Here is a 26,269-nt window from a genome sequence, read left to right as displayed (position 1 = left end):
TTCTTTCTCTATCCTCACCAGCAAGAGCCCCACCATTATTGCCTATTTATACAAACCCAGAGCTCACCAAAGAAACAAGCTGGAAAAAAGGAAGAAGAATATCAGTTGAGAAGACCAGTAATTCCCAGAAGACAATATCCAAGAAGAGAGGCAGCCGGCAATAAAGTCTATGGGTTTAGGTGCCTCCCATAGACACAATAGAGCAGAGGCTGGGTATGCTGGCCCAAGCTCTATGCACACCTATGGAGTCTATACGATTGAACCCCAAGTATGGGGAATGAACAAGTTGAGCTAGGGAGCTGAATTTGGGAAGATAGATCTGACTACAGAAGTCTCACCTGAGTTTTGGTGGGATGAGTCCTGTGCCTGGAATGTGGCTCTGGAAAGGTAGACTCATCCCACCAAAACTCAGGTGAGACTTCTGTAGTCAGATATGATCTCTTCTGCGCTTCAAGAATAACTAATGTCAGGTGTGTTAAAACCCAGAATGAACTGAGTCTGGTGATAAGAGCTAAGGACAATAAAAAGTACTTTTAAAAGCTATTTCAAGGGCAAGAGAAAAACCAAAGAAGAGATGCGATCCCTTCTTGGGGTGGATGAAATGATAACCTATGGAGGTCTAAAAGGCTCATGTGATCTTGGACTGTGTTAAGGAATATGCCACGTCCAGACTGAAGGAGCTGGTGTTTCTGCTTGCTTTGCTTCAGCTGGATCTCAGCTAGAGAATTGCATCTGATTTAGGAAGGACATTGATGTTATCAAGAGGCTGTGGAAAGTAGAAAGAGGAGGTGATCAAGATGGCGGCAGGTCCCATCGGAAGAGACACCTTATGGGAAATGCCAGAGTTGGCATCAAGTATGAAGGGTGATCATATGGAAGGGGAGCCTTAGAGGGTAGCACAATGGATGAAGGTTGCAGAAGGAGGGGATTGGGGCTCCATGTCAAAAACCAAACCCAAAAAACTACTTTTAAAAGATGAGAACTGGACAACTGTAAGATGGGTAGCTACAAGGGACAGTGGGTTCCCTATCACTAGAGGTCTTTGAGAGGAAGCTGGGTAACCTCTTATCAGAAGGGATGTGAGTTGGACTAGGTGGCTTCTGAGGCTCCATCTAACTCTGGGCTTCTCTGTGTAAGGGCTTCTGTTCATCAAGGAGGGCAGGAGTCACCTTGTGGGAATCCATTGGACCCAATGTGCTTTGAGGGCTAGAAAGTCTGGGTAAGTTGAACTACTGGTAGATTGTTGCCTTGGGAAGAAAGCTGGCTCCCAACTTGCTTCATCAACTGCCCCTAGTTATGCCCTTGGTTTTGGAGTTTCTCTTGATTCCCTTTCATTCCTCACCCATGCTCCCCTTGCTTTGACTCAGTTGATCTGCTTGGGAAGGGATGAATGGGGGCTCCTACCTCCCTAGGGATCTACCCCCTTGCCCCTGTCTGTACATATGGCAACTCACCACCCTGGACCAGCAATTCTGCTTTGCACAAGACTTCGCCACCGGTGTTCCTGGCCAGGCAGGTGTAGATGCCAGCATCCTGCTGGGTTATGTCCTTCAAGACCAGGGAGTAGTTAGTACCTTCTTGTTCTTGGAAGACTCGGGGACTGTTGGTCAGCAAGGTGCTGCCCTGAGGGTATGAAGTCAGATGTCAGCCTTGCCATTCTTTCTCTATCAGCAAGAGCCCCCCTCCCCCCACAATATTGCCTATTTATACAACCCCAGAGCTCACCAAGCATTTGGGGAGCTAGAGTTTGTGTTTCTTCCAGGATTCTTTGGTCTAAGAACTAGGACTGATACTGGCATTTGAAGTCCTCCACAACCTAGCTCCAACCTACTGTGTCAGTTGCACCTAACACTTCTTCCTCCATGCATGGAATAGTCCAGCCAAACTGAACTACTTACTGTCCCATGTTTTTGTCCTGGTATCTTCTGTTTGGCATTTTTATGCTATCCCCATGCCAGAAATAGATTCCCTCATCTACCTACCTAGCCTCTACTAGTTGAAATCCCTCTAATCCTTCAAGGACTCACCCAGGTACCACCTCCTCCAAAAAACCTTCCTTGATCCTCCTCTACCTCCTCATCAAATCTCACCTGGCACTTGGCACCATTCCTTTTCATTTCTCTGTCTCTGTCTCTGTCTCTCTTATATCTTGCAAGGTTCCTTCACGCTGGTTGGACTGTAAGTCCCTTGAGGGCAGGCTTTGTGTTGCATCTATCTGTGTATCTCCTCAAGCACCTGACATAGGACCTCACGCATAGCACAAGCCTAATAAACATTTGTCAAACTGAATGGAACAAGTCCAGCAAACACTTGTTCAGTGGATACCATGTGAAACTTCTTAGAAAATGACAGTCTAGATAAGATCTGGTCCCTGTTGTCACAGAGTTCAAAGTCCAGCAGGGGAATAAGAGAGAAGCACAGAAATCTATGGTAAACAATATGACATCATAAATGCATTAAGGAGGTGCAAACGGTGTTGGGCATGATCTAGGGGGACAAAGGTTGTCATCAAAAAAGGAGCTCAAGGAAGGCTTACTAGGAGAGGTGACGCTCTAGCTGAGCTTTCAAGAACAGGTAGGACTTTAGCAGACAAAGAAGAGGGAGGACATTCTAGACAGGGAACCATATGAGCAGAGGTCCTTCGGTGGGGGACACAGTTTGGCTAAAGGCTAATATGTATGGAAGGGATTAATGTAAGACTGGAAAACTAGGATGGAATCAGATTGTTGTAGGTGTGTTAAATAACTTCACTCAGCTGGCAATAGGAAGCCAACATCGGGCTGTGAGCTGAGGAGGGAAAGAAGTGCAGGGAAAGAGAGGCGAGGCAGAAAAACCTGGGATGACATGATTGCAATGGTCCAGATGGGTGATCAGGAGGATCTGGGCCAGGGTGGGACCTCCACAAGTTGAGCCTAAACTCCTGGCCTTGGCATTCAAGGCTCTTTAGGATCTGGTCCCATCTTGGTTCTGACCCACTGGGGAACGGCTTTAGGATGTGCCCTTTCTCCGGGACGGTCAGGCTGGTGTCCTCACTGTCCTCCAAACAGGCAAGGCTCAGGTTTCCACTTCACTTGCAATGCCCTCTCCCCCTGCTTTCTGTCAGAGCCAAAGAATGGAGGGGGAGGCAGCCCTGGAGTGAGAAAGCCTGGCTCTGGCACTTATGGGTTAGCCTGGGTGACCATGGACACAACCACTTCGCCTTCTCTGTCCACTGAGGATGATAATTCTCAGGCTCCCTAACTTACCAGGCTGCTGTGACAAAAGTGCTTTGCAGACCTTAATGCACTACAGAAATAGATGTTATTTCTATTTCTATCCAAGTCCCAGTCATCTCTCAAGGCCCTATCAAATCCTATTTCCTCCATGAAAACCTCCACCAGTGAGAATCTCTCTCTCCCTTGGGCTCCTAAAGGCCTCGCTGGCTATAATAGCACTTATGAGAATGGCACTTAAAGGTTTTTTACAAAACACTTCATATTTGCTATATTATTTGATCCTAATAAGGCTGGGGTAGATGCTATTATGACCATTTTACAGATGAGAAAACTGAGGCTGAGTTGTTATGTAACTCACCGAGGGTCACAAAGCTAGAAAGTGTCTTAAGGGGCAGCCAGGTGGTGCAGTGGATGGAGCATCAGCCCTAGAGTCAGGCAGACCCGAGTTCAAATCTGGCCTGACACTTACTAGCTGTGTGACCCTGGGCCAATCAAACCCCGATTGCCTCTTTAAAAAAAGGGGGGGGTCCTTAAAAGTCAGGGTCTTTTAAGAACTCAGATCTTTCTGACTTCAAGTCTAACACAGTATCCACTGCACCATCCTAGCTGCCACATAGTAATTCTATATTGTCTTTATCGTTTAATATTGTTCAGTCATTTTGGTTGTGTCCAGCTCTTCTCTTTGTGACCCCATTTGGGGTTTTCTTGGCAAAGATACCAAAGTGGTTTGCCATTTCCTTCTCTACCTCATTTTAAAGATGAGGAAACTGAAGCCAACGGGGTTAAATGACTTGCCCAGGGTGACACAGCTAGTAAATGCCTGAGGCTGGATTTGAACTTAGGTCTTCCTGACTCCAGAACTGGTGTTCTATCCACTGGGTCACCTAGATGCCCCTGTTTAATGTTAGTTAGACTTGAAGAATGTAGACTGGGCTCCCTCTGACAGAGAACCTGCATTTTCCTCCTTCTGTCTCCCTCACAGGATACTCTGGCACAGGACTGGCACCTGTAACATCGATAGCTTCTATTCTTGACTGCTTTATGGTTTAAGGTTTACTAAACACTTCCGTTTTCCTTACAGCAACTCTCTAAGGTTAGTGCAAGGTTTATTACCCCCATTTTACAGAGAAGGAAACTGAGGCTCAGAGAAATTAAAAAAAATTATTCCATGTCACATGGCTAGTAAGTGTCAGGGATAGGGCTTGAAATCAAGGTTTTTGACTCTGGGTAACAGAATCTCAGAGCCAGAAGGGACCACAAAGGGCAGCTAGACTGACCCCAGCTAGAACCCCTCTAGAATAATACCCCTTGCAAGTGGTCCTCCTAACTCCTGAAGATCTCTAGTGATGGGGAACTCATCACTTCCCGGTACGGGCTGCTTAACTTTGGGATGGCTCCAATTTTCCTTATAGGAAATAGAAATCTCACTTCTGGCAGCTTCTCCCATTGCTCCTAGTTCAGCCCACTGGAGCCAAGTAGAACAAATGCAATTCGTCCTCTTCTGCTGAGGAAAGGAATCAAGTCCCTTCCCTAAATCTTATCTTCTCCAGGCTGAATTCCCCCATTTTCTCTGGCTGATCCCTAAATGGCTTGCTGTTCTGTGTGCCCTACCTATCTTAGTCATCCTCTTCTAGACATGCTCCCAACTAGGCAATGCCATTGTCAGCTTTGAAGGGAAGATGGTATTCTTTGTGTGTGTGAGGCAATTGAGGTTAAGTGACTTGCCCAGGGTCACACAGCTAATAAGTGTCAAGTGTCTGAGGCTGGATTTGAACTCAGGTCCTCCTGACTCCAGGGCTGGTGCTCTATCCACTATGCCACCTAGCTGCCCCTAGGAAGATGGTATTCTTGATTGAGCCAGGCCAAGCCAGAAGACAACAGGATGAGCACCATCTCCCTCCTTCTGGATACTAGGTTTTAAAATCCTGGACTCTTCTTATGACCCCATGGTCCCTCTGCATGGTAATACATTGGATTGCCCTCATTCTTCTTGATCATCACCACCAGCAGCAGCATTTTGCTCTGGTTCATGGTGGTGCTCTATTGGGAGAGTCATTCTTGAAGAGTGCATCCTCTTCCCATTATTGGCTCATTCTTGGGGAAGCCCTTCTTACCTGGTACCAGGTCACTGTGGGCTGAGGGTGCCCCTCAATGATTGCCTGGAACTTTGCCGTCTCCCCAGCCTGAGCCTGTACATCCTCAATGGTCACCTGCATGGAAGGGGGTTCTGGGGACAGATCACAGAGTTTGATTAGTCCAGTGGGATGGGGACACAGGGAGAAGGAATGAGGATGGGCAGAAGGGTCATTTCAATGCCAAGAGGCAAACCAAATCACCAGGTCTTGCATTTATGGCAGGTGGGGGTGTGTGTGATGGTGATGGGAGGTACAATGTGAAATCAGTAGAATCAAAGAACATGCCAACTGGAAGGATCCTTCTGAATGAGATCAATAGATCCAGCAACTTTACTTTAGGCTGTTGATTATCTAACTCACCCAAAACTAATGGTTGACCATGTAGGGGAAAATAGGAACCTGGTGGTATAATATTAGAAAGCACCCAACCCCATGCAAGGAGACAGCAAAGCACATGGCCTTACCCACTGTTGTAACAATTACACTCTGTCTTTGGATAAGACCCTACAGTTTTGTCTAAAAAGATTGTTTCTATACTTGTAAAAGTATTTCCCCTTTCCCCCTTATCTCACTCTTAAAAGGAGAGTATGATCTTATTCTGATGATAAATTCTATCATTTGCATTCCAAATACTCCCCCTTTTTTCTCTTATCTGGTCCTCTTCTTTCTCTACCCTCCCTCTCCTATGAATTATTTTATTTTTATGTCCTAAGATGTTACAGAATGCTGCTAATAGGCTGTGTACTCTAAGAGGTTATAAAAATCAAACCTGTAACCCAAGAGTCTGAGTTTGCTATCGGTAAGAGGAGATTTCTTAGCATGCTAATAAATCTCTTTATTTTCTGCCCAGTCTTCTGCCTTTGTCTTGAAGTCGTCAGAACCCCCAGTGAAAGATATTTCTGTCTCAAGAGGTCAAGAGAATTCCCCAACAATCATTTTGTTTTTGAAGGTCTCTGCAGATGGAGATGCCACATACACCCCCAGTCACTCATTCCAGGGTGAGATACGTTTGATACTTTCTGTGCTTCCACTATGAGTTCTATTGTAATTCCAGGTGGCTGGGGATAGCTAGCTAGCATAGGAATCATAGACAGGCAGGGGGTCAGTAACCTCACACTAGAACCCTTGGGGAAAAATATGAGTGGCTGGTTCTACTCTTTGGGGTCCCTTTCTACAACCACAGAGCATGTTCTTACCTTAAATTCTAATAAATTGTTAGAGCTTAGAGGAACCTTAGACCACAGAATAGCAGAGCTAGAAGTGGCCTTAGATCATAGAGTGGCAGAACTGGAAGTGACCTTAGAACATAGAATAGCAGTGCTGAGAGAGGCTTTAGAACCTAGGATGTCAGAGCTGGGAGGGGCTTTCCAGATCATCTAATCCAATTCCCTAATTTTATAGGGGAAGAAACTCAAGCCTGAAGAAGAAATGTTATTTGCCCAAAGTTAAGTGGCAGAACCTCTCTGTGCTTTAGTTTCCCAAACTGTAAAAGGAGTGGTTCGGACTACATTATCTCTGAGATTCATTGTAGCTCTGACGTTCTCTGCTTTTAAGGTTAATACTAGATCTAAGATTCTACATTCTAACATTCTATGTTTTAAGGTCCCTTTCAGAGCTAACATTCTGTATTCGGGACCCTAAAGTTCTGCCTCCCCCCCTCCTGTATCCTTTTGATATGATATTTTATGTTCTAAGATCTCTTGCAATTCTGGCATTCTGTATTCTACAGTTCCTTTGTTCTAAGCTGGGAAGGACTTCCCAGCTCCCATATTTTATGTTCTAAGGTACCTTTAAATTTTGGGGGAGTGGGGCAATGAGGGTTAAGTGACTTGCCCAGGGTCACACAGCTAGTAAGTGTCAAGTGTCTGGGCTGGATTTGAACTCAGGTCCTCCTGAATCCAGAACCGGTGCTTTATCCACTGTGCCACCTAGCTGCCCTCCCTTTAAATTTTGACATTAAATTTTATTATTGTAGTAAATGGGCTATTCAAAGGGGGTGAGGAGGGATAACGGCCATCTTTGAATCACCAAAGGTCAATGAAAACAAGACTGGGAGACGATCGGGGCTTGAGCCAGAGGGAAAGTCAACCACCCTCCCACCCATTCCTTACTTGTGGTGCTCCCATCCCCAGCCTGATAGATGCAGGTCGTCTGGGTGGTCTCAACATAAATGTGCCTGTGGATGTCCCAGGCCTCCTCAGCCCCCTCCTTCCTGGGCCAGGCTGTCCCCTCCATCCTGCAGACACAAGGGTAGGTATGTAGTGAGCCTCCTGACCAGTCCTCAGCCTGCCAGAGATAGAGTCCAGGAGGTGATGACAAGTGGATGGGAGTGAGGGGGAGGCCTGATGCTGTGGGGGAGAAGGCCCAGAAGCTGGCATGATCACCCTGTGCCAGGACCAAGTCTGACCTTGGGAAAAAGGTAGGCAGGTGGGCTGTGGGGAGCAGAGCACCATTTGAATCCCTTCTTGAACTAACTTTTAGCACACACCCATTTCTCTATCCCTACGAACCCCACTTTTGATTTCAAAGTTGTTTTGTTCCAAACAGGCCCCTAATTTAAGTTTCCTCCCCCATCCTTATTACTAATGAGGCTTCTTTTAAGGCCTCCCATTTAAAGATCCATGCCCATTAGTTATGCCTCTCTTCCCCACTGTCCCATCTCAAGGCTGGATTCCCCAGCATCCATCACCAGCCTTCTTCCCCTTCCCCACTAATGGAGATAGTTGAAGAAAAGGAAGAAGGGTTTGGAGTTAGGGAGGTCAGGGTCTAAAGCAGCTCCTGAATAGGGAAGGTGGGCAGAATATAACTGAATAAGAGTCAGGGGTACCTGGACCAGCCCTCCTCCAGTTTCTTCCAGCCACCCCACTGACTTGCACATAAAATGTTTTTAACATATTTGATACATTGTCTATAGCCCCCCCAGTTCTAGCCCCAGCTCAAGAGAGAACAGTCAGTCCTGGGGTGGGAGTAGTGTGGTTACCGAATAGGGATGGTACGCTCCTGGGGGCCACTGGCTGATGTTGTCTCCTCTTCCTTGCTGGTGCTCGGGGCAGGCTGGGGGCCCCTCCAGTCTCCAGTGGGTATCTTTCCGGAGCTGTCACATGCCCCATCTGATGGAGATAATCAAGTTGTATGAGATCAGAGCCAGAGCCCAGCCAGAAAAGGAGGAACAGAGGGTTGTCAGGGAGGCCCTGGGGAAAACTATCCTAAGTTGTCAGGGATCCATTTCCCATCAAGGACCTGGGGAAAGACTAATTAATACCAGTTTTCTGGATTCGAGGGAAACTAGGTATAATGAAACCAACAAATCTGAAGGAGCTATAGGTGGGGAAGAGGTTCTAGGGAAATGTAAGGGCTAGAGACAGGGGTATGCTGGACCCAGCTCAAATTGGCTCAAGAAAACAGATTGTTAAATTTTCAGGGTGAGCATTTCCACCTTGGAAACTGGCCAACAGTACACATCAGGGCTTGATCTATTGTTTTAGGGATTGTTCAGACTTCAGAAAGTGTTGGAGAAGACATTAATAATTCAAGTTGAACTAAAAAGTGTGTTGTGCACACATTTTCCCCACCTTTGGAGAGCTGATTCTTAAACATTTACCAGTACACCACCGGCTAGTGGTGAGAGGTAGGCTATAGGGAGAACAGGAAAAAGAAAACAGTCCCTGAAAAGTGATGGTCTGTGCTTAGCCAATGGACAGACCTTATCCCTTGGCATCAAAGCAGATCTTAACATGCTTTCTGGGAAATCTTCTCGGAGATGAAAGGCACTAGTAAGTGACTTCCAGAGGGCCTTCTCCTCTGAAGGAATAGATGTTACTGTTCTAAGAAAGTATTTGTTGATCCTTGGTTAGTATGATAATGCCCCGATGCTAGGTGGTGCAGTGGTTAGAGTGCTGGGCCTGGAGTCAGGAGGATTCATCTTTGTGAATTCAAATCTGGCCTCAGACACTTACTAGCTATTTGACCCTGGTAAAATCACTTCACTTTGTTTGTCTTTGTGTCTTCACCTGTAAAATGAGCTGGAGAAGGAAATGCTAAAACATTTTAGTATCTTTGCCAAGAAAATCCTAAACAGGGCCACGAAGAGTCAGACATGACTGAAAATGACTGAATGACAACATTAGCCCCATCGATATGTAGATTAGACTTTTAGATGGTCAAATTGTCTGCAACACATCTGGGAATCCAGAAGGAAGTGGGAAAAGGTCTCTAGATTTGGAGGAAAAGTTCAGTCACAAAGCCCATGCACTTTACTCCCTAAGAGAGGTGGTGTCATGTTGATATTTACCTTTCATTTACCCTGTGTATCCCTTGCATGTACTTATTTGTTTTTTTGTGGGGTTTTTGTGGGGTTTTTTTTGTGGGGGGGGGGTCAATGGGGGTTAAGTGACTTGCCCAGGGTCACACAGCTTGTAAATATCAAGTGTCTGAGGCCGGATTTGAACTCAGGTCCTCCTGAATACAGGGCCGGTGCTCTATCCACTGCACCACATAGCTGCCTTCAGCTTATTTGTTTTTTTTTTTTTATGTATAAGGTATTTTATTTTTTCCGTTACATGTAAAGATAGTTCTCAACTTTTGTTTTACATGCTTTACAATTTCAGATTTTTCTCCCTCCCTCCCCTTCCTCCCCCCTCCCCTAGACAGCAGGTAATCTGATATAGCTTATTTGTTTTTAATGTTGTCTCACCCATTAGAATACAAGCTTCTTTAGGGCAGGAACCATGTTTTTGCCTTTCTTTGTATCATCAGCACTAAGCATAGTTCTTGGCATAGAGTAAGGGCTTCCTAAATACTTGGTGACTGACTGATTGACTGATAAAGCCCTTACCCTGACAAGTACTTATAAAATAGGCATAAACCTTGATAAGAACTGACAGCTGACAGTAGAGGGAGAAGACAGAAGAACCAAGATACTGGGAGCTTGTTGTTCAGTCATTTTAGTTGTTTCTGACTCTTTGTGACTCCATTTGGGTTAGTTTTTGGTTTTGTTTTTGCAAGGATACTGGAATGGCTTGCCATTTCCTTTTTTTAGCTCATTTTACAGATGAAGAAACTGAGGCACACGGAGTGAAGTGACTCACCCAGGGTCACACAGCTAGTAAGTGTCAGATTTGAACTCAGGAAGAGGAGTCTTCCTGACTCCAGGTCTGGCATTCTATCCATTGCGCCCGCTTAAAACAGTCCTAAATGTCTCCATAACCCCTGAGGACACCACTGTATAAAAAACAGCTGTGGTATAGGTGGAAAGTGCGCCCAGTTTGTCTTCATAAACTCAGTGTTTCATTACTCTCTCAGTGGGAACCTAAAGACAATGAATTCCCTTAGGCCTTTTAGAAATCTTTTCCTTAGTAAAATGGGAATAGTGATAACAGTCCTCCTTTTTGAAAAGGCTAGTCATGAATATCAAATGAAGGATAAACTGAAAGTGCTCCATCAGTTAAGAGTTAAAGGGGAGGGGCAGCTAGATGGCGCAGTGGATAGAGCACCAGCCCTGGAGTCAGGAGTACCTGAGTTCAAATCCAGCCTCAGACACTTAACACTTACTAGCTGTGTGACCCTAGGCAAGTCACTTAACCCCAATTGCCTCACTAAAAAAAAGTTAAAGGGGAGTCAGGAGGACCTGAGTTCAAATCCAGCCTCAGACACTTGACACTAACTAGATGTGTGACCCTGGGCAAGTCACTCAACCCCAATTGCCTCACAAAAAAAAAAAGAGTTAAAGGGAAGGAAACAATAATTTGTTAAGTTCCTCCTAGGTGCCAGGCCCTGTGCTAAGAGCTTTATAAATGTTATTTCATTTGATCCTCTCAACAATCCAGGGAGGTAGGTGGTATTATCATTTTATATAATTGAGGAAACTGAGGCAGACACAGGGGAAGTGACTTCCCCAGGACTACATAGCTAGTAAGTGTCTGAGGCTGAATTTGAATTCAGGTCTTCTTGATTCTAGGCTCAGCACTCTGAGCCACCTAGCGATCTCTGTCTAAAAAGAAATAACAATTAGGATTAGGTTAATAACGACCCTGAGTTAATGAGGATCTGTTACAGCGTTTGGTCTCCTCTGTTTTGAACACAATTATATCCATTTGGAAAATGTTTCTACCCTAGATGGTTAATGTAAGCTAAAAAAAAAAGGCATTTATGTTTAAAAAAATGCTTAAAGTTTCAGTTATCTGGAAATGTTACTTAGGTGGACCAGTCCATCCATTCCCCTAACAATGCTGGTACAATAAAGGGTGACTGGTTTCTTAAGTGACTTAGGACTGGTTTGGAAAGAGCCAATAGCCTCATGGGAGGGACAGGGTTTGGACTTGGTCCATACCACATCTATGGGTAAGAAGGATTATTCTGGCTGTGGTTTGAAGGAGATATTGGAAAGGAGAGAGAATGGAGTCAAGATTTCTTCTTTGCCTTTAGCACAATCTACTTAGTTTTTATATTATATTTATTTGTTCTCTCTGAGGGCTTGATGGCCTGGCTATGTATGTACATGAACAACAGAAGATGCAGGAGCTGGTCCAGGAGATGATGTTCTAGTTGTGAGATGTTATAGTTTGATGAGGGATGACTGGGATGCTTCAATGTCCTGTCTCATGATGGACAACCATTGACTAACTCAGCCAAGGTACAGGGAGGACAGATTTCCCCTCCCATTGGAGCTCCTGTCCTTAATGGATCCCCTACTGGGTCTTTGCAGATGGAAGAGCAGAGTCATCTTGGAAATCCTTCATCCCCCATTAAGCTGAAAGTTACATTTCTGGCACCCTCACTCACCCAGAACACAGTCCGGAACTCTGGAGGAAGCGAAAAAGGCCTCTGAGCTGGGAGGAAAACAGCAGTCACAAAGCCCATGCAGCAAGGGGATAGGGGAGGCTGGGGGCTGCTTGCACGGGGAAGGAGAAGCCCAACCTGGTAAGCTAAGAAAGCAGGGTGGTTAGTGTTAAAAGCCTTCAGCACACACGGTTTCCCCATCTGTTCATCTATCCAATATGCTAAAGCTGGACCTTAGGGGATAGGATGGCTGAACTCTCTTTTGGATGGTTGAATGTGATAATAATCTAGGGCAAGAATTTGGTTTTTTTCCTGTGGTCAGTGGGGGTGAAATGAGCCCAGCCCCCCAGCCAGTAGGAGGATCCTCCTAGAGACCCTGGGGCATTTCAGGGAAGGGATGGAAATCACTGGAACATCCCAGAGGCTTGATTCCCTGGTTGAGTCTAGATCCCCAAGCTTAGTAACTCCTGACTTTTTTCAGGCTTCCATGTAACACTCCTTTACTCTTTTCCATGCACTCAGTTCCAGTTAAACTGGACTACATGTTCTTCCCACGTCTCAAATTCCCCTCTCCTACATTCATGCAGGCTGCCTCCCATGTCCAGAACACAGGAAAACATGCTCATCTCTAGACATTGAAATGAATCCCTTTCTTCAAGGACCAGCTCAGATGCCGCCTCTTTCACGAAGCCTTCCCTGACCCCACCACTCACTGAATATGGCCTCTTCTCACTTAGGTTTTCCTAGAGCAGTAGTGCCATATTCAAATGGCACCTGAGGATTCCTGAGGGCCACATATTGACTTAGAAAAACTATATATTAATATTATCTGTTTTAGTGTACTTTTATTTTGTTAAATATTTCCTAATTATATTCTAATCTGGTTTGGGCCACACTTGGGAGTATTGTGGGCCACATGTTTGATACCTCTGTCCTAGAGTCCTTCCTTCCTTCCTTCCCTTCTTCCTTCCCTCCCTCTGTCATTTTTTTCCTTCCTTCTTTCCTTCAGAACTCCTTCCCTTCTTCCTTTCCTCCCTCATTTCTTCCTTCCTTCCTTCCCTCAGCCCTTCTTCCCTTCTTCCTTCCCTCCCTCTATAATTTTTTCCTTCCTTCTTTCCTTCAGACCTCCTTCCCTTCTTCCTTTCCTCCCTCATTTCTTCCTTCCTTCCTTCCTTCCTTCCTTCCTTCCTTCCTTCCTTCCTTCCTTCCTTCCTTCCTTCCCTCAGCCCTTCTTCCTTCCCTCCCTCTGTAATTTTTTCCTTCCTTCTTTCCTTCAGACCTCCTTCCCTTCTTCCTTTCCTCCCTCATTTCTTCCTTCCTTCCTTTCCTCAGCCCTCTTTCCCTTCTTCCTTCTCTCCCTCTGTCATTTTTTCCTTCCTTCCTTCCTTCCTTCCTTCCTTCCTTCCTTCCTTCCTTCCTTCCTTCCTTCCTTCCTTCCTTCCTTCCTTCCTTCCTTCCTTCCTTCCTTCCTTCCTTCCTTCCTTCCTTCCTTCCTTCCTTCCCTCTCTGATAAAATAATGGGATTTGGCAGCCACCTAGGGGCCCCACCCGAAGATTGATTTGGAATTGATTGAATTGGGTGAGACTGAGAGACTGACTGAGAACCTACTTAAGGTTGATTAAATAGAGACCACACCTGGCTGGCTCAGAGTGGGGTATTGTTCTCAGAGGCTGTGGACTACAACATCAACAGGAGACCCCCCTCAACCAATCAGCTTGGAGGACCTCCCCTTCTGGGGAGGGAGACAGGAAGTAGGAAAGAGGTTGGCTCGCTAGCTCTGGCCCCTTTTCGTCTGGGACTTTGGCTTGGTGGCAGACAGAGAAAAAAGAGAGGGACCCCATGCCTTGTCTTTACTCTTTAATAAATCCTTAAAAACCTAAACTCTTGCTGAATTTATCAGTAAATCTTAACTAGTTTTCCCCCAAACTGGGGGGGGGGCCAGGTAAGGACCCGCATTAGATTTTAAACATCACACCTCCATCATTTCTTCCTTCCTTCCTCCCTCCTTTCCTTTCTTCCTTCCCTCCCTCCCTTCCATCCATCCATCCTTCCTTTCTTTCTTCCTTCCTTCCTGCTTTCTTTCTTTCCTTCCTTCCTTCCTTCCTACTTTCCTTCCTTCCTACTTTCCTTCCTTCCTTCCTTCCTTCCTTCCTTCCTTCCTTCCTTCCTTCCTTCCTTCCTTCCTTCCTTCCTTCCTTCCTTCCTGCTTTCCTTCCATAGGGTGAGCTTGTAGGTCTTAGGAGTGAAGGAGGTTAATGAAATGAGAGGCCAGGGTGTTTTGAGGGGCCATCATTGTGCATATCGAAGTCCCCAAGAGTGAGGGTTGGGTGGTTGAGCTGGAGATAAAGACTATTGTTCAGGTACTGAAACCCTTGAGAAAGGAATAAGACTGACCAGGAAGCTGACAGATCAAAGTAATATGGATCTTAACTAGATGCATTACAGACAGATAGAGTGAGCAAGATAAAAAGGTTGCTGAATAATGGCGGGGAAGGAAGGTCTGACAGTGGCAGTGAAGAGTAGGGAATATACTAAATCCTCTTCTTGGTTCTGTGTGTTGGGGGATGAGGGAGAAAAATCAACCAGGAGAGTAGAAGGTATTAAGGACTTTGGTGTCTTTCAGAAGGAGGCAGATTTCCTGACACTCAAGATGATGGACAGAATATGAAGAAATGAAGAGGGATGAAGGGAAGTGTGTTAATGATCAAACATTGTTTTCGGAGGGCATATCAGAAGGGAGGGGCAGTAATAGAAGGAGACCAGGGACAGACTAGATTGAGATGGATGGGGAGCAGAGTGTGGGAAAAGATAATAGGGGAAGCATGCTTTTTCTCCAAGAGAAATAATTGGGATCAGACAGCAGATGTCAAGATGTATTAACCACAGATGCCAGTTGGCTGGGGCTTCTACTTTCCAAGACCCTGTGATGATAGGGGAGGCCATCGGCCCCTTTCTAAATTCTGGGAAACTGGGAGATGTGGTGGTGGGGAGCTCAGTCCAGAAGTTGGGGTTCCCATACTGATTCCATATTTGGCATCAGCTTGGTAATTATTTTCCAAGATGGTAGCTGTTGGTAGTGATGGTGGGGAAATGAGGCCTACCTAGAAGCTATCTCACATATGGAGTATTCCTTCAGCTCTGAGTTGGGTGTTGGTGTCTCAGACTCTTGTTCTTTTGGGATTCAGGCCATCATCAGGCTGGTACTAGGTCTTTGCCTGAGGTCCCTATATTTTTGTCTCCAGGCATTGTTCCCCAAAGTGACATATCCAATGAAATAGTGGAAAAGCCCTAGCCAAGCTAACTCTGTTGATGTTAAACTTGAACTTCAATTACCCATCCTCTCCACCTTTCGATATTCTTTCCGAGTTCTTGCCATCTCCATCCACTGAAATTTTGCTCTTCCTTCAAGACTCTCATCCCAGGAGCCACCTACCCCATATATCTTTCCCTAACCCCTTAGTTAGGCAACCTCTCCCTTCTGGGATGTTTCCAAAGCACTTTACACTAAATATCTGTTTCACTTTCCTCACAGTCCCTTGCATCATATCTTATCCTTCGTCCTGATCCTATTCAATTTGACTTTTTATAAAGTATCTCTAATATACAAGGCATTGTTCTAGATGCTTGAGATACAAAGACAAACCGAAAAAGTCCCTTTCCTCAAGGAATTTCTTTTCTGCTGGAGGAAATACAACACAGACACACATAGTGTAAGGTAAACCAAATAGGAAGAAAGTACCAACAACTGGACAAACAGGAAAGGCTTGGCCTAAGAGGGAGCAGCTGTGGGAGTACATTCCACTTATGGAGATGGGAGATGGAATTTCCAATCTGGGGAACAGTCAATAAGTCAGTTTGGCCAGAATGCGGAGAACATGAAAGGACAGAACGTGAGATGAACCTTGAAAGGAACCAGATGAGGGAGGGCTTTCAATGGCAGGCCAGGGAAATATGTATTTTATTCTAGAGACAACAGGAAGCTAGCGAAGATTTCATACGTGAAGTGTATAGTCCTTGAGAGCTGGGATTCTGTTGTATTCATTTAATTCAATTCAGTACACATTTATTTAGTACCTACTACGTGCAACCACTCTGCTAGGCACTGGGGACCCAAAAGCAAAAAGGGAAAAAAAGACCTTGCTCTCAATGAGCTTATATCCAAAGCGTTTACTTTTGGATTTCCTGTATCTTGCATATAAAAGGTGCTTGATAAATTTCTGTAGTGAATTGCTGAAGTCAGAGGAACCTAAACTGAACTTACAGATTCTTCACTGGGCTCCTGTAAAAATAACAATAGCTTAACATTATCCTCTATGACATGGGGATCACCCCTGCAGTAGCTACCTCAGAGAGCAATCGTGAGACTAAAATGAGATCATGTGTAGGAAGTCAGTGAGATGATGCCCCAGAATCACTTGACATTCAATGTGTCTCATATGGATAATGATTCTCCTGGCCACAGGGGTAGCCAAATACACACACAGCCACCAGGGTTAGTAGTCTATTCTTCCCACAGCAAACAGGGTAAATGTTCTGCCTGGGCCCCAGCCATTCACTTGTCTCTATGTCTCTTAACAGGGCCCAGCAGACCTACCCTGGTCTCTCCCACTCTGGGTTTGCGTGCCTGTTTCCTGAATGGTCACAGGCCTGCCTTTGGCGTCCGAAGGAAAGGGGACCCTGGGTGGAAGGACTTCGGAGCTTGGGCCCAGTGATGCTGCATCCACCAGTCTCTTCAAGGCAGTCTGGATCTCCTGGTCAGCACGTTCAAGGGAGGCCCGGACAGACTCCTCCAGCTGGGCCTGTGATGGGACCTTTCCTATGAATGACAACAAGAACTTTGTTTTGCCCTACCTGCTAGACAGACAGGTGTCACTCTGAGGGGCGGGGGGGGGGGTGTCTAACAGACCGAGGGATAATTGAGTCCCTTGCTTTGTGTTTTTGTTTTTGTTTTTTTTGCAGGGCAATGGGGGTTAAGTGACTTGCCCAGGGTCACACAGCTAGGAAGTGTCAAGTGTCTGAGGCCAGATTTGAACTCAGGTCCTCCTGAATCCAGGGCCAGTGCTCTATCCACTGCGCCACCTAGCTGCCACACTTCCTTTGTTTTAAAGAAGAAGGAACCGAGGCCATATCGAGGTTCAGGGACTTGCTAGAATCTCAAAGGACAATTTATTAAGGCCCAGCTGTGGTGGGAAAATGGACCCCAGGTTTCAAAGACTGATAGATTGTTAGAGCTGGAAGGATATTAGAGAATGTTTCATCCAAACTCCACCATTTTATCACAGAGGAGGTCCTCAACAAGTCTCAGGGCTGGAGCTGGGGCTGGAGTCAGGTTTCTTGGCTCTCCATTGTGGTAAAATAATGCCCACTGTTGTGGCGAGCCACTCAATTAACTCTCCCTATGTTAAATTTGGCCCCCACACCATCCAATGCTATTATAGCCAGGTTGTTGAAATCTGGCCTCCCCCAGGGGCTGTAATACTTCTGGAACATTGGCCTTTGGTCTCATGCAGGACTCAGGACAAACAGCTGAGTAGGGAGGTGATGCCCCTTGCTCCCACTAGGTCCTTCCTAGCCCCAAGCTCACCCGTCTCCCCTTGACCTCAGGAAATTGGTGAGGGCAACGCTTTTTGGAAAGAAGTCCCTGGGGTGGGTGTCACCAGAATGTCATGGCTCTCTGGCAGGGAATGAGGCTCAATTCCTGCTTCTCAAGCTTTCCCCTCTCCAAAGTGATTGCCACACTCCACCCCCACTTCCAACTTAATGGTTAGCCATGCTAGGCATGAAGAAAGTTCTCCTTAATTGCTTGTTGAATTTAATTTCCACCGTTCCCCCCCCCCCCCAAGACATGAAAACCTCATCCAGGTAAGATGTGCCTTAATCCCCTCTCCTTGGGAGGACATGCTGTTATGCTGAGAAGACATGGTCGTGTCTTCCCTCTTGTGCACCCACCCTCCTTCCCCATCCCTGTCAGTGTCTCTCACTGCTTTTAGGATAAAATAGAAACTCTTCCATTTGGCTTCTAAAGTCCTTCACAACTTGAGTCCAGCCTATCTTTCTAGGCTAGTTTACACCTTCCTTCTCATCATGTTTTCAATGTTCCAGCCAAGCAGGCATATTTAACCCTCTACATACACAACATCTCATCTCCTTCCACCCTGTCTTTGCACTTGCTGTCCCCCAGGCACACCTGGAAGGTTCTCCCTTCTCACCTTTGCCTCTTAGGACTCCTACCTCCCTTCAAGATTCAACTGGAACCACCTTCTTTATGAAGTTTTCCTGATTCCTGGAATTGCTATCGTCTCTTGCCATCACTGTGTGTTTATTTTTGTTTTGTTTTTGTTTTTGTTTTGTTTTGTGGGGCAATGGGTGTTAAGTGACTTGCCCAGGGTCACACAGCTAGTGTCAAGTGTCTGAGGCCGGATTTGAACTCAGGTACTCCTGAATCCAGGGCCGGTGCTTTATCCACTGTGCCACCTAGCTGCCCCCTGTTGTGTGTTTATTTTTTATGTAGCTCATATTTTTTTTCTGAAGGTATTGTATCCTTTATGTGGATTATAAACCCCTTGCGGGAAGGGACTGTCTTATTTTCATATTTGGATCCCCAGTGCCTAGCTCCCAGTAGTTTAATAAATGCTTGCTAATTGATGGGTTGATTTGGTTCTTGGATTTCCTTAAATAAGTATATATTTTATTTATTTCTTTTTGGAGTCAATTGGCGTTAAGTGGCTTGTCCAGGGTTATACAGCTGGTAAGTGTCCGAGGCCAAGATTTGAACTCAGGTCCTCCTGATTCCAGGACTGGTGCTCTATCCACTGAGTCACTTAGCTGCCAATCTTTTAAATATACAATACTCCTCCCTACTCCCTTTACCTATTCTGTTCTTTTTTTAAAAAAATAAATACATTTTATTTAGCTACGACAGACTCAAACTAACTGGAGATTCTTAAAATTGGAAAGACTTCTCTTGGTCTAGTTTGGTTTATGTGGGAGGCTGGGTCAAAGGCTGTGGGAGAGACCAGATCAGAGGGGTCAAACACTTGGGTCCCATGTGGCTCGCAACAGTTTCAAATGGCCCCAACCCAGATTAAAATGCGACTGGGAAATATTTAACAGATGTAATAAAACACAATAAAAATAAATATCAAAATTTAAAATGAATTCGACCTATGACCCACAGGGATCCTTCTATGAGGATTAGTGGTGCCATTTCTATTAGACTTTGACATCATTGGGCTAGATGACTTTAATGTTCCTTTTAGCCAAAAGAACACAAGATGATAACGTCTTGTATCCCCATAATGTTTCCAGAAACATTCCTCTTACAATTATCCCACGAGGGGGGAAAATACAGGCATCATCATCCCTATTTCACAAATGTGTCCTTTAAGGCTGAACACTGACTTTCTTGAAATCATACAGTGACAGATTTGGGTTCATACCTAGGTCTTCTGACTTCAAGCTCAAAACCCTTTTCACTAGACCAAGGTGGATTCCTCCTGTTCCCCATCTCTGCTCTATCTCTGGGCCAATCCTTATCACTGGATCTCTATGATCGGACTGATGTAGGGATGTGAGGGTAATGCTGGAAACCCAGGTGATACATTCTGCTTGTACTGAGATGGAAACGACATTTTCTGTGGCTGGAAGAACAGCTGGGAATCACAACCGCTCTGTGGAGAGAGCAGGAAAAGAGCCAAGAACAGCGACGAAGGATGCCAGATGTTTATTGAAATGAGATCAAGCATCAGATCACATCTTTGTATTTTTCTCTCTCCTCCCTCTCCCCATCTTTCTTCCAGAAGTTGAAATATCTCCTCTCCCTTGCTGCGTGCGATGGAGTCTGGGAATCAGAACACCACAGCCCCTTCCCCCATAGTCTCTATTTTCAATAGTCCCATTGGAGAGTAATCCCCTTAGTTTCTTCAAGTATATGAAAGGCTGTCACATGGAAGAAGGCATAGATTCCTTCTGCTTGGCCTCAGAGGACAGAACCAGGAGTGGTGGGTGAAAAGTGGCCATGAAGCAGATTTCAATTTAATATGAAGAAAAACTTCCTAAAAATAAGTGCTGTCCCCAAGTGGAAAGGGCTGCCTCAGTAAGTAATAAAGATAGTAATAATAATAATTAATAACAATATTGATAACAACTTTCATTTTATGGCACACTTGTAGGTTCACAAAGTGATTTCCTCACAACAACCCTGCGAGATAGGTAGTGCATGTATTATTATCCTCATTTTACAGATGGGGAAACTGAGCCTCAGAGAAGGGAAGAGGCTTATCCAAGATCATACAGGGAGTAAACAGCTGAGATAAAGACTGCACTTAAGAGAAAGATTCTTTCCAACAGATTAGGCCATTGACAGACTCTAAGCAGAGGCCAGAGGGCCTCATGTCAGGAATTTTTGTAATAGAGATTCTTGTTCAGCTAAGGACTGGACAACATCTCCCCCAGAGGCTTCTTCTAGGCTCAAGATGCTGTGATTCTATGAGGTGTTGCCACAAGCCTTAAATCATTTAAGAGGCTTCTAAGTCTCATGAGGAACTTTCTTTGTTTTCTCACTTGGACTGGGGCATGTGGTTATATCAACATCCCATCTCAAATAAATGCAGTAAGTAAACAATGGCTACATTTCGAAGCAAAGCATTACTGTCCCTTAATGCTCAATGTTCCAAATGCCATGGAGAATCTGATTCCAACCTTTGGGGATCATTTCCATCTTTCTAGCTAATCTCTTTTGTCTCAAGGTCACTTGGACTATACCGTACAAAGCAAGAAGGTTAAATTAAGAATGGTCTCTTTCCGGCTACTCACCCAGACTCCCTTTTCATCTTAGCCTATCTGGTGTGAGCTATCTGGGACTAATGTTCAACTGGGGCCAGGAAGGCTGGAGGGACAGTGATATTGGGCAGGACAGTGATGCTATCTGCCTCGTTGTTTGCACGAAGGTGGATTTTCCCTGGGACAGAACAGGAACTGGGATGTATTCTTGTGATTTGTGGCTTATGGTCATATGGCTGTATGAATAACACTGAGCTATAAGAACAGACCAAATGTCTGTTGTCCAAGAACTAGCCTGGGTAAGTTCAGAAGCTTGACCACTGTGGGATGGAATCTGTCAGCCACAGCAACTCATGAAGCCTGTCTACCATTGTGTGCAGATGGAAAGAATACCCACAATGATGAAACTACAAATCCATGAAATAAGGTGCTGGAAATGGATACTTTTCCCAAGGGCCAGACCAAATGTTCCAGCCATGCTGAAAGTGTATCTTAGAAGGGGTGGCTAAGACAATTTTTGATAGAACACAGCTAGGCATCATGGGGACAGTCATACTCATGAAAACACCCCAGGGGAATTCCTTCTACCTTCTAGCTAACAGGAAGCATTTTTTTTTGGAGGGGCACCTTGGTTGGAGGATGATGTGGGAGAGAGAGAGGATGAGTCTTATGTGTTTAAAGTCAAACAGACCTCTGTAGAGCAAGAGGGTGATCCCCTTCTTGCTTCTGGGTAGGACAAACCATGCTGACCTCTAAGGGATGTGAGAATCTGTCTTGGCCTCCTTTACTTCAGGGAAAGAGAAGAATCCCTCCATCCTTGCCTATATACCTACAAGCAGCTCTGTATAGTTATGCTGGTTCAGGTAGCAACTGTTTCTGATAAACATAACTGCTAAATGTAGCTGATAAACACAGCTGTTGTTTTTTTAATTGTTAAATCATAACCTTAGAGAACAGAGAGGGGGAAAAAGGAACCACACCCACTCATTTTGACTTCTCACACATTCAAATTCTTTGAATATTCTTTGATGGGGAGGGTTTTCTTAGTGAGCACTTCTTGGCCTCCTGATTTCATTCATAGCCAAGTTTCTATTGTGAAAAAAGAAACCAGCAAAGGCACTCATTGGTTGGATTCACTGCTGTAGTGACCAGGAACTGTCCATGCTGGACTTCTTCTGAAAGGGGCGCTCAGCTCAAGAACTGGTCAGAAGCAACTGAGGGGCTTTCAGATCAGCGCCCAAGACATTTGTCCTTCAATTTCGCAGGATGTGTTTCCCTCAGAGGATGTTCAGCTCCTTATGGCCACCGTTCCCTTAAAGTAGGAATGGGGGTGGAGTGGGGAGAGAAGGCATGAACTCTCTCCATTTTACAGAAAGAAAACTGAGGTTCATAAAGATTGAGTGACTCACCAAAAGTCACTTCATGAGCTTGAATAGAGTCCTGGGTCCTCTACTCTATCCACTAGGCTATCCTGGCTCTCATGTATTGGTGCATTCATTCCTTGAAGTAACAGTTTGTTTGTTTTTTTTAAAGAGCAACCTTGTACATTTCCACTCTACAGAGGTATGGGTGAAGACTATGATGAATGGATTTGAACTTGGAAGCCATATTGCTACATGGCAAGCTTGAGAGTTCATGAAAGGCAGTTTTGCTTTGGCATGCTGGCTCAAGGCGATGGGGAGTAATACCAGCCATTAGGAAAGTAAACAGCATGAAACTTCAGCAGTCAGCAAGAGATAGGGCTAGGTATAGAGAAGGAGCTCAGTCAGTGCCTGTTGATTTGATTGGCACTTAAATGAGGAGGCTCTGGTCTCCTTGGCACAGCTGGAAGGGGGAACATGCCCTCAAATTCTTTCCAGGGGAGAACTTAGAAAGTCATCTTTGTCTCCTGCAACACATATAGGTTATGTATGGTTGGGGCACAAACTTAGTGTCCTTTTCCAGCTGGGCAAGGATGCTCTTCTTTCCTCATTTCGCTATGGAATGATGTGCGTTGGCTGTGATTGAAGCTTTGTAGTTATCAGTTGCATGAGTAGAGGTGGCGTGTTCCCATTGATGCTTGGAAATGTCCTTGTCCTTCTATGGTCTCATCTGGACATTCTTCACTCTGCCTTGGTGCTTTCATGGTTGGCCCTCCCCTCCACTTTCACATAACCTTCTGCAAATCAATTTGGAGTCTGGTGGGCCATGTTCCAGGGATACTCAGCTCTGGGAAGCATCATCATTATCTGGGTTTATGTGTAGTGTGACTGTCTCACCAACAGTACCAAAGCTGATGGTCTGAGCAGACACTTCCGTCCGGAAGCTGGGCTGGCTGTGGTCGACTGAGTGTTGGACTTTGGTACAGAAGGATGGCTTCACTGGGAAGGGAGGCTGGTTTCCCGAAGTAGCACCCACACTTATTGGTGTAGGACCTGTTGGGTGGGGTCTGGGTGTGGCTGCCACATGTGTCTCACTTAAATGGAAGGAAATATTGGTGGGACCCATGGTCTGCATTCCCATCACCCTGGATGCTGACAGAAATGCACTCTGGGGAACATGTTCCTTGAATTTGCTGAAGAAGCCTGAAGGGGGCTTTGGAGACACTGGTCTTCCCACATTGAGCAAGATGGGTTGACCAATGGTAGGCTCACTGATCTCGGTCTGCAGCACAGAGATTTCACAGGGTTTGTCATCAGTAGTAGTGGGGGGCTGATCCCTGCAGCCAAAGGTCTCTCCTTCCTGGGGAACATAATCTTCCAGATCAGCCAATGTCAATATTTTGCCATTGTGAGTGAGGATTTTGGTGTTAGAGCCTTGGATATCAATGACATCTTGCTCTACTGGTTCATCAGGTATAATGGTGTCTGTGTCCTCTTCCTCCTCCTGCTCTTTCTGCTCATCTTCTTCCTCAATCATGGGACTCCCATGGTCTTCCTCAGCAGCCATGTCTTCTTCTTCTTCCTCTATCACGGTGCTCCCATGGTCTTCCTCAGCAGCCATGTCTTCTTCTTCTTCCTCTATCATGGGGCTCCCATGGTCTTCCTCAGCAGCCATCTCTTCTTCTTCCTCTATCATGGGGCTCCCATGGTCTTCCTCAGCAGCCATCTCTTCTTCTTCCTCTATCACGGGGCTCCCATGGTCTTCCTCAGCAGCCATCTCTTCTTCTTCTTCCTCTATCATGGGGTTCTCATGGTCCTTCTCAGCAACCATCTCTTCTTCTTCCTCCTCCTCCTCTGTGAGGGGGTTCTCATGGTCCTCCTCAAAAGCTACCACTTCTTCAGCAACCCAAGGGCTGGGTAGCTCATTGGGGTCAATGGTTTCCAGTAGAGGGCTTTCTCGGGAAGGAACAACTTCAACCTTTCCTGTTTCACTAGTCTTAAAACAAAACACAAAGGATTCTCCAACACAGGCCTCTACTGGGGAAACAGTTGCTGGAGGGTCATTTCCAGTATCCTCACAAAGGTAGCTTTGGCCTTCTGCTAGGTCAACAATCTGGGTATCACCGCCTAGTTCATCAGAGCCACAGGAAAAGCTGAGGTCTTCAGTCAATTCCAGGGTTCCCACCTGTTCTGTCCCAACCATCACAGAAGGTCTGTCTAAGAGACCATCGGTAGATGAGGAAAACTTAGCTTGGGCCATCAATGTGTTGTTAGAGTTATTTGTGTTGGGGTCTTCTTCAGGGGAAGGCCTAGACCTTGAGCTGGGAAGAGTAAAGGTTAGTACTCCTGAGTGGTCCTTCTCTGGCCTAGATGGAGAAACACTCCTCTGGTCAGATTTCTTCACTTTGACCTCGATGATCTCTTCCACTTCTACCCATTTAGGTCTCTGCTCTCCCACTCTGGTTTCCACAATGGTGGCCCTGGATGCCGCTGCATGGTGCCTCCCAGCCTCGGTGACATACAGTTCTGGGATGACAGTTGTCCTCACAGCCTCAGACTCTGACCTTAGGACTTGCTGCCGACTTGCTGAAGAGTAAAGTGGCTCTGGGGTCAGCATGCTGGGCCTCGGGGTCTGGGGAGCTGAGCGACGGGAAGGTGAGCGAGAGGGAGATTTGCTATGGGATGTCCGTTGCTTCCCTCTGGGACTCTTCACCACTGTGGTTATCGTCTCTTCTCTGATGATGAAATGACAGCAAGGAAGCAGGAACGGAGACAGAAAAAGGCTTTCTTAAGTCCCTCGTCCATTAACACACACATGCCATCGTTGACAAATGAAATGTTAGTTTGGTGAGCAGCGAGAGTGTGCTTGGAAACTCCCCAGACATACAGAACTGCCGCTTCTACAAGTAGCCTTAGTTAAAACCCTGGTTAGATGGGCAACATCATTCCGCAGACCGTAGAGCTTATCGTCAATACATTTCACAGTCTAGCTCTTTCTAATTTGGTGGGTTCAGTGCAGCATCATTATACAGCTCCCAAGAGAACAGGTATTTGAACCTTCCTCTCTGTGTTACACCTTCCCTCATTGCTGGTTATTAATGATTAGTGCAGATGTATACAATCAAAGAATCACACGAGGTCAGAGCTGGATGGGACCTAATCCTGTGCAAACCCCTGATTTATAGATGTGGAAACAGGCTCAGAGAGGTGAAATTATTTGCCTAGAATCACAAAACTAGTCAAGACTCCAATCCAATCTCAAGGGCACTCATTTGGTCTTCTCTGAGCCTCCATTTGTAGGATCATGGGATGACAGACTTAGAGCTGGAAGGGACCTTAGAAGCCATCAAGTCCAACTCTCCTCACTTTATAGATTAGGGAATCAAGGTAAAGGACCTTACCCAAAGTTACCCAGCTAGGGTTCAGCCAGGTAGTACAGTGGTTAGAGCTCCAAGCCTGGAGTCAGGAAGACCTGAGTTCAAACATGGCCTCAGATACTTTCTAGCTTTGTGACCCTGGGCAAGTCATTTAATCCTGTTTTCCTCAGTTTCCTCATCCATAAAATGAGCTAGAGAAGGAAATGACAAACTACTCTAGTAACTTTGCCAAGAAAATCCTAAATCGGGTCACGGAGAGTTGGACATGACTGAAACAACGGAATATCAACAAAGTGTCCAAGGCAAGATTCAAACTCAAGTCTTCCTGCCTCTTGAGTCAGTGCTCTATCCACTGGGTCATCTAGTTCCCTTCATTATAAAATGAGGACAATAATCCTTGCTCTCTCTACCTCATGGGTTCTGTGGAGAAAATACTTTAAGACTTAAAGCACCATGGCAATGGCAGTTAGAGTTACCACTGAGAGAAGAACTAAGAACCAAGAAGTACTGGGTTGCAGATATTTGGCCTACATTAGGAGAAGTCATTATGGGGAAGAAAAAACACTGGACCTTGGAATCAGAGGAGCTGTACCCAAAGTCTTTCCTTGATATCACTGTGACC

General features: G+C 45.6%; 1 protein-coding gene across 19 annotated transcripts in view; it reads right to left on the bottom strand.

Moving 5' to 3' along the window:
* OBSCN (obscurin, cytoskeletal calmodulin and titin-interacting RhoGEF) overlaps positions 1-26,269 on the bottom strand; it is a 325,223-nt gene that overhangs the window by 40,470 nt on the left and 258,484 nt on the right. For 17 of the 19 annotated variants that reach the window (XM_043975986.1, XM_043975988.1, XM_043975987.1 and 14 more), the window contains 5 exons: positions 16,723-16,944; positions 8,331-8,460; positions 7,462-7,586; positions 5,330-5,442; positions 1,455-1,623 (listed from right to left, as the gene is read on the bottom strand). In XM_043975986.1, coding sequence (XP_043831921.1) covers positions 1,455-1,623; positions 5,330-5,442; positions 7,462-7,586; positions 8,331-8,460; positions 16,723-16,944 — 759 coding nt within the window. Of the gene's footprint in view, positions 1-1,454; positions 1,624-5,329; positions 5,443-7,461; positions 7,587-8,330; positions 8,461-16,722; positions 16,945-19,836; positions 25,006-26,269 lie in introns of those variants that run through there. The other 2 variants (XM_043976005.1, XM_043976006.1) reach the window with 1 other exon arrangement.

This window comes from Dromiciops gliroides, chromosome 1 (assembly GCF_019393635.1).
Source record: "Dromiciops gliroides isolate mDroGli1 chromosome 1, mDroGli1.pri, whole genome shotgun sequence".
NCBI lineage: Eukaryota > Metazoa > Chordata > Mammalia > Microbiotheria > Microbiotheriidae > Dromiciops > Dromiciops gliroides.
This window is presented reverse-complemented; position numbering and strand designations above follow the sequence as displayed.